At 36.3% G+C, this 9,107-nt stretch overlaps 1 protein-coding gene across 3 annotated transcripts in view; it reads right to left on the bottom strand.

The window, feature by feature from the left end:
* Window positions 1–8,372, bottom strand: part of LOC111875814 (nuclear inhibitor of protein phosphatase 1) — a 33,836-nt gene extending 25,464 nt beyond the window's left edge. For all 3 annotated transcript variants that reach the window (XR_002844807.2, XR_004512656.1, XM_023872356.1), the window contains exons 1-3: window positions 8,305–8,372; window positions 8,040–8,100; window positions 7,796–7,949 (exon numbers count right to left, since the gene is read on the bottom strand). Coding sequence is in view for 1 of the 3 variants with exons in the window: in XM_023872356.1 (XP_023728124.1) it covers window positions 7,796–7,949; window positions 8,040–8,100; window positions 8,305–8,333 (244 nt within the window). In the remaining 2 variants the exon portion in view is untranslated. The remainder of the gene's footprint in view (window positions 1–7,795; window positions 7,950–8,039; window positions 8,101–8,304) is intronic.
* Window positions 8,373–9,107: the final 735 nt, after the last annotated feature.

The raw sequence follows: 9,107 nt of genomic DNA, 5'->3' as shown, positions 1-9,107 counted from the left end.
CTTGCGTGCGAGATAGACACTGATCACCATATACTTCTGTCAACAAATTGTAAGTTTCAGTGGCAGATTTTCCAAGTTTTGTGAGGAATTTGATGTTAGCACGTTGTTCTGCATTAGCACTCAGCATTATTCCGACGGAGCTCAGAAACACGATCCGCTTCTAACAATGGTCGCGGCCAGACTAACCGATGCACGTGAATGAAACTTTGTGTGACGGTAGAGGGAAGTCCAAGGGTCAATGCCCTACCCTCCTCTTCGTCAATGACGTGGCCGGAAATGAGTCATAAAAGTAATCCGGGTTCTTTATTGCCACACCTTGTATAAGTTCTTGATACTCGCAGCAAGCAGAAAAAGCAGGAGCACACAGTACAGCACATCCCCTCACTCCAAGTGCTTGAGTAGTAGTAGTAGTAGTAGTAGTAGCAGCAGCAATAATAATAATAATGATGAGATGACCACCACAACAACAATAATGATGTCTCTTGACATCAAGCTAAAACATATGTATAACACGAGAACAGAAGGTTACAATTATGCTTACTGCCTCACATTTACATATTTTCCATGATGCATGTGGATTGGCACAGCAGGAATGTAAAAAAAAAAAAACTGAATCCTGGCCATAGACTATGACTTAACAGTGAAATTGTGTTTTTCTCAGTCTCTCCAGACAAATGCCAAGTCACTACCTTAAACTGACTGCTTCCTCTCACATCCTATTCAAATCTACATAACCTCAACAACATAACCAAACAACCGCTCCAATGATACCCTACTCTTCATGTGTGAGGCTTCATTCATGATGGTCTCTCATGCCTTACACAGTAATGGCAACATCACATGATAGTCATCAGTTAGTGTTAATTAGGCTTCACAGTTAAGTAGAAAGTTGCCAATATTTCTGAGGAATGTGCTGCCTCAGTAGTCTATACTGCAGACAGAGGCAGCACATTCACCCCAAATGTTGGTACCTATCTGCTGAACTACATCTCACAAGACTGTAATCTTCATAGCCATTGCAATGAGGATCCCAGTCTCACAGGTTCCATTTTGACTACTTTAAATTATGCAGTTTTGACCAACATTAATTTAGTATAAATTATTTTAGTTAGACCTAATCCTGTTTAACATCTTCATAATTTAATTTAAGATCTATTTTAATATTAGTCACAGCTATTTCTAGACTTTTAAAATTATATCTTGGAGCCAAAATTTTATACGCATTCCGTTTCCATGCCCAGTGTATTCCTTCTGACTTAACTGCCCTGTCAATACTGAAGGAATATGACAAATTGTGAAGCACTTCATTCTGCAGGCTTCTCAACTCTCATATTACTGCATCTGATGCTGATGTATTAACGGGTGACCCAAGTAACTTTAAACTTTACTGCCATTTTGTACACAATGTTAGCACTGCCAACCATAGAAACTTCTTTGTACAAACAAAACCCAGTCTAACCTTTAGTAGGTGTAAAGAGGTAAAAAGGTATATGTACATAAGACAAAATACATTTATTGAGGAACACAAATACTGACTTTACATGAGCTGAAACAATTGGTGCAAATCACAGAGAAATATTTACTCAAAAACCTAATCTGATTGATTTACATATTAAACACGCATATACTTCTTAACAGTTAGTGACAGAGGAATCAATAATGTGTACCCTACCATGTTCTCTTGATCAAGTGCAACCAAACAAAATCAGCTCAGGTTTCTAGTGCAAATACAGGACTACCTTCATTGTCCTCCTGCATGAAATAAAGTTTTAGTCCATCAATAAATTTCCTAGCATCCTAGTTAATCACTTGTCTGTTGGCTTCCTGATCTTCTGATGTCTTCCGGCATTTTGCTATAATTTGTTCAACAATCGCTTCCTCACAGTCTTCATTTTCATGACTATATCGAATACTATTGTTGATCCACGAAAACTCTTCATAATTTCTGGCCTGGTGCGTTTCTAATATGATGTCCTTTTCACTTACATTTAAATTTACATTTATTTTCACTTCATGGATCCAATCATCTCCCCATAGGGCTGGATATAGCACATGTAACATATTACAAATTCATGATGACTACACATCATTCGTCCTTTGTCCAATAAAATATATAATCAGGCTTCTCACAGATAGCTCAAGTTGTCAGGACAACACACACGTTGTGGAAAAACCACAGTCAAATTCACGCCTTGCCATTCCACACACACTGGCAAGCCGTATAATAAAAAAGTTACAATTATAAAATATTAAAATTCATAACAAAAATAGACATCACACATACTACACTTAAAACAAGCAAGTCTCAACAATATATAATTCACGCACACAGATTATTTACTAACTTCTTTATTAAAACTGTCACAACACAACTATATCAATGTCAGTGCCTAGTTTTTGGTTCTTAATAGTCATCATCAGGCAAATACATGTATATGCACCACTGAACAGCAGTATTAATAAAACTGGATACAATAATATTAATATATTAAAATACTTGACATAAAAATACAATAAATTACATATATAAAAAACAAAGGTTATAGTATAAAACAAGAATAATATTCTTTGATTGATACTTTACATCATCAAGTCAGTTGTTGGTTTTTTTGTGATTTTGTGTTCCCATGGACAAATTCGAGTATTCTATATTTTGTATGTATATAAGAACTGTTATTGGAGGCTCATGATGTAGATGTAGTACTATAAATATAATATACTTTATTAACTCTTAACTTTTGAGCCCCTTGCATGCTCGACAAATTCATCAATAGAGTAAAATATGTTACTTTGCAAATAATTTTGTAAAACAAACCTAAATTGCTTTTTATCATTTTTTAAAACTGTGATATTTGACGGCAGAGTGTTAAATAGCTTGATGCCTGAATAATACACCCCTCTCTGATAGGATGATAAATGTGTTGAAGGTATATGAAGGTGGTCATTCCTTCTGGTACCAATCACATATATAGTTACTGGTTTGAAACTTATCCAAATTATTAACAATAAATGTCATCAATGAAAGCAAATATACACATGGGACTGGTAATATGTCAAGCTTTTTAAATAGATCTCCCATTATTATGGGGCACGCGGTAGCGTAGTAGTTGAGGGGCTATGCTACAAGCTGAAAGGTCGCGGGTTCAAGTCCCAATGAGGTCACTGGATTTTTTCTCAATTGACCTAATCCTCCCAGTCGCACTAGGCCCTGGGGTTTACTCAGCCTCTAACAGAAATGAGTACCAGGAATTAATTAAATAATTTTCCTGGGGAGTAAAGCACGGCCAGCGTGTAAGGCTGACAACCTTACCGCCATCTTTTAGCCGATTGTCTAGATAGTGTGGGACCCTCAACGTCTCACACACCTATGGGCCTTCACGGCCTGTTACACGGATAGCTTTACTTTTACTTTTTACTTCTCCCATTATAATTCTTATTATTTTCTTTTGCATAACAAAGTACTTATGACTGTCTGATGTATTTCCCCAGTATATTATTCCATATTTCACAAATGAATGACAATATGCATAATATACAGCTTTAAGACTATTTATATTTAATATATAGGATAATTTTCGCATTAGAAAACAAACTGTGATCAACTTGCGAAGCAAAGAACCGATATGTCCCTTACAAGTCAGATGACTGTCCAGCTGCAAACCAAGAAATTTTATCGTTTCTACTTCTTTCAGCTTTTTGTTAAAAAACAATGTATACATATAGAGCGTAGCTTGTAGCTGCTGCTGGGGTGAATTTTATCATTTTTGTTTTATCCAGATTTAACATTAATTGATTATTTTGAAACCACGTAAACATGTGATTAAAAACAACATCCAATTTTATTTTTAAATTATAGTAGTCTTTAGCTGTGCAAAGAATACTTGTGTCATCTGCAAACCTAATAACATCCTAATTTTACTTATTTCAAGGGGGAAATCATTTATGTATATTGTCACATGTTGGGTGTATAACGCGCAACAAGTAACTTCATGCCGTATTGAATAAAGCGAATTTATTGCACATTTGCTCTTACAATCACATAATTTACAGTTTCACAGTTACTGCTATCTGCAGTATTACAATTACTTGGCCTGCGAAGTCTAGACTACAACTGACTGGTTGACTGACTCCCTGGCTAACTTGTAACTCACTACTGAATAGTGTTCGCTGCTCCTTATTTAGCCCCGTTACGGACAACACAGAAAACAGTTACGTAATAGGCACCACTTTTGTGTAACGTTGTGTTTACCGACTGCCTAGGAACAGTCGCTGCACGGACTCCCCACTGTGTTTACAAAGGCGTTGCTGGGCAGCGCTGCCGGGAGTTGTTTACGGCTACGTAGCAACTGCAGCGTCCCATGTTATGTCACCGTAGGGAAAGGGGTGTCTACCGAGCATTGCACACTGACGGACGGAGGGGGGCATGTGACGTCACTCGCGAGATCACAGAGTTCACGCAACCCCCACCTCCCGCTACACCATCCACGTCACAATATATTAAAGATTAAGGGTCCCAACACCGATCCCTGAGGAACACCACATCCAACAATTTCCCAGTTAGAATAATATTTATTATTTATACAATTTAATTCCATTCTTTGCCTCCTATATTGGAGGTAAGATTTAAACCATTGCAATAATACACCCTGCACTCCATAGTACTTCAGTTTCATTAATAGAAGATCATGATTAACGCAGTCAAAGGCCTTGGCTATGTCACAAAATATACCAGTTACATACTCTTTTCTATTCCAAGCTGTAAGTAGTTTATTTAAACATCGCATCTTCGGTTGAAAATCCCTTCTGGAATCCATACTGCTCTGAAAGTAATATTTTATGTTTTATGATATGATGATTGAGTCTTCTAAAAGTTTCAGTTTCAATAACTTTTGCAAACCCAGTTACTATAGATATTGGCCTGTAGTTACTTATAACAGCCTTTTCCCCTTTTTTGTACACTGGCTTAATAATTGCATATTTTAATCTTTCTGGATACAGACCCATGGTTAATGACTTATTAATTACATAAGTTAGAGGTTTACTAATTTGTTGTATGCACAGTTTTATAATTTTATTTGTTACACCATCATACCCTGAAGTTTTTTTTTTTATTTTAATTTGCTAATTATACAAGGTATTTCCTCTTCTGTAACTAAATTAAGATTCATATCTGGAATACCATTTGAGAAATGGGAATGCAAGTATGACATTGCAGTATAAACATTAGTTTTCTTAATATTAAGATTTTCTGTTATTTATGTGAAATATTTATTAAAACTACGAGCTGCTTCTTCAGTATTTACTTTTTTACTATTATTTTGAAAAGTCTGAGGTTGACGTTCTTTGTTATGATTGTTAATCCTACCTGTTTCAGTGTTGATAATATTCCAGGTAGTTTTTATTTTGTTTTCAACTGATATAATTAATTGATTATAATATTTCCTTTTAGCTTCTCTTATTACTCTTCTTAATATCATGCAGTAGGATTTAAACAAATAGTTGTAATTGTTTCTACAGAGAATGAACAAATATTCCTTCCATCTACAGGAGGTACGTATACCAGCTGTTAGCAAACCATTATCCTTGAGTTTATTTGTTACATTTTGCTTTGGAAAGCATGACTCATAGACAAGTAAATACTTATTTTAAATGAGTAGAATATATGTTTACATCATTAAGTTTATATATACTTTCCCATTTTTCATTAGATAGTTTATTATGAAATTGAGCAATTAAGTCTTCATTTACTAATCTTCCTGTAATTCCCTGTGCTTTTTTCTTCCCCAGGAAATTGATATATTTTAGTACTAGACACTGCACATCTTGATCTGATAGTCCATTACTAATAGAGATTACTTCATATGAATTTATCCTTGCCTTATCTATAAAAATATTATCAATTGCAGAGCTTTTGGCATCAGTTATTCTAGTTGGGAACTGTAGTGTATGAAATATATTATATGATTGCAACAGCACTAATAATCACTATCGGACTTATTCGGCATCTCATAGTTTGTTTAAAACCACAGTGAGCAAAGCAGTTCTGAATGGTCTTGATACTTAATCTTCACGAAATATCAGAATTAACTGTACTGCTAATAAAAGCTCTGTCCTTGCACTGAGCTCCTTAGCTGCTGAAGATGATGTCAGTAGATTTCCTTGAATTCTTCAAGGATGAATGGAGCACAACAGATTAACCCTTTTCCCATTAACCAATAGCTTCCATTTATCAGTTCCTTACATGTTCGAACAGCACAACACAGTTACATGATTCATTGCTTTCTCTGAACCAGACAGAGCTGCGTGTTTATAGCTCTGGATACCGTCATGTTTCATAGGCACTGTAGATATCATCCATGCAAATTTTCTGAAGAAAGGCTAGCAGCTTTGTGGATTTCCATTGTTCTGCATTTACAGCATCAGCACTCTCCTTCTTGCCATATGCCTTCTTGAATTTTATCCCAAACTTGCATTTCCATCAAGACAATCAACCATCTGTTGCTCTGAAATGACTGAGCTTATTAGCTGACTTGCTTTTCACCACTGGACCACTGACATGTATACCTCATCCAGTTATGAAAGAAAACCACTGATTGAGGGCCTCTTCAACATCTGGATCCCTACCTTCACAGTCCTGTTTTTCAGAAGTATCCTGTTGTCTGTGGCGTAATGTCCACAACTCACAGTTTCTCTTGCTGCTGGGTGAAATTGTAAATTTTGGCACTCCAGGTATCCCTGGCAGTGGATCACTTGTGTTAGGTGGTTGGTTTTCAATTTGTTCAAGTAAAACAATTTTATCAGCAAGCATTAAACATCTCTTAGACATTTGTGTAGGGATCTAAAATTTTAAATGAAAAAGTCACTGCACATATCACACAGACTCACAAATGCAGTCACAGCAAGACTGAGAGCAACTGTAGCTATGTGATCATTTATACTAAGTCAGTGACCCACTGATTACATAGTAATCACAAGTGCACCATGTGGCATCTACTGGCCAAATTAAACAGCATGGTGTCCCAAATAAGCATAGCAAATTCCGGTTATATTCTCAATTTGTTTTTGTTCTCCAGGATTTGCCCCAATAAGCAGCTGCAAAAAATTAACTGATGACCTTATTAACTGGAACGAACTGTACTTGTATATACTTTTTAGAGCTGGACCAGGGTGATAAACATATACAGCACATATGGGAAGGTATTCTAAGACTGCTGGTACTCCTGTGTACCAAGAGAAATGTCATTGTATGTACTATTATTCAAACGGGCCTTAGGCCGCGTCTACACAAGCGCACGAAGTATGTCCATTGCAACAAACGCACTTTATGACAGACGTTGCTGAGGACACCACACAGCTGCAGAATGCAGTGCATAGTTTCTTGTCTGCAATGGAGCCAAAAGAAAGCAAAGCATTCACCTCTCTTGTTTATTTCTACAATGGACGTCATGACGTTCGTTACAACAGATGCATTTCGTGCGCTTGTGTGGCCCCAGCCTAAATGACAATAAAAAGTACTGACTGCCTGTAGAATAACCAAATGTTACTCTGTCGATCACATTTTTGAAGTGTGAAGAGTGGTGGCACTAAACTGTAACCAACAATTAAATAATAACTTAATGAATATTAAGCACATTAAAGTTCAACAGGAAGTTGAAATAAATAATAATAAATAATTAATTTATGATTGTGTAGTGACTCCATTCCTGATGAATCAATTCTGCATAGTAGACATGAAAACCCTGGAAGTCAACCCATTATTTACCATTAATATCTTTACTGGAAACAAGTTACTTACTGCTGCCCAAATCCACAAGAAAGGCCCTGTTCAGTTGTTTGTGGTAGACAAGAGCTGAATGTACGCGAGAACATGATGCATGATCAATACAGAAATCATTCATCTGTGGGTTTCGACCAAATAGGTAACATTTCTTCTCGTCAATCATTAATTTCTGAAAATAAAAGTTTTAATAAAGTGATGTCAGTACTAACCTTCTTCTGAAAGTGACCAGTTCAGAGATATACATGACTAAATATTGTACCTGGATGAGTTTATCTCCCTTTAAAACGTCTAAATGAAGGCCAACGGGTGGTTTACCAGCCCTGTAACAATAAATTGTTTAACAGGACGTAACATAAAACCATAACCTTAAATTAATACGCACCACGAAATAAACGCGAAACAATCCGGTTTAAAAAATATAAAATTGACAATTTGTGATAAAATAAATTTAAAAAAATACGACACACATAATTAACCAAACCCTGCCATATTAACATATGAACATAAAATTAAAGTAAACGCACCAACTTGGAACATCATAATGGTTCGCCATCTTAGCAATTATTTCAGACAGAGAAACAGAGATGGCAGCAGTGCGAATTAATGTTTTGAAATGAGGACAACACGCGTTAATAATCTGCAGCAAGGAGGCTCAATGATCGCTCAATTATTCTGTTCTTCGTTTATGGTCCACGTACAAGACGTACAACCGGTATGTGCCATAACTAACTCATGGAACTGAGTCCTCCTTGAGAAGCTGGCAATCGTTCAGCTACTCAAGAATTTCCCAGCAATTTATGGAACCCGAAAATTCGTTACCGTGTTCACAAGAGCCAGCCACTGGTCCCTACACAGAGCGAATTCAACCCAGTCCATTCCACCCCAACTTATCTCTCTAAGATCCATTTTAATATTTTTGCGTATGAATTATGCGTGACTAGGCGAGGTTTGGATTGGTGAATGGATTTATTGACCACTTATATCCACACCCAGTAAAGTAAAAAAATTAAAAAGTAAAGGTATCCCTGTAATAGGCCATGGAGGCCCATAGGGTTGTGAGATGTAGAGGTTCCCACTATTATGCCGCTAAGGTTATGCACATGTAGATGTAGTTTTTTTGGGTAAATTTGAAATCACTACAATTAGATGTAAGATGGAAAAAACAAAAAAAAAAAACTAAACTAAAACTGAATAGTAATAAGGACATGAACCGGAGAGCTGGGTTTACAAGGAAGTAAAAGAAATTCCTGACTAATCAGAATGTTAACACGACAGCGGGAACCGCTGACAATACGGAAGGGCTATATGAAATGTGTCATAAGCACTA

This window comes from Cryptotermes secundus, unplaced genomic scaffold, assembly GCF_002891405.2.
Source record: "Cryptotermes secundus unplaced genomic scaffold, Csec_1.0 scaffold1799, whole genome shotgun sequence".
In the NCBI taxonomy this organism is placed as follows: domain Eukaryota; kingdom Metazoa; phylum Arthropoda; class Insecta; order Blattodea; family Kalotermitidae; genus Cryptotermes; species Cryptotermes secundus.
The sequence above is the reverse complement of the archived record's forward strand: the minus strand, read 5'-3'. Positions and strand labels throughout refer to the sequence as shown.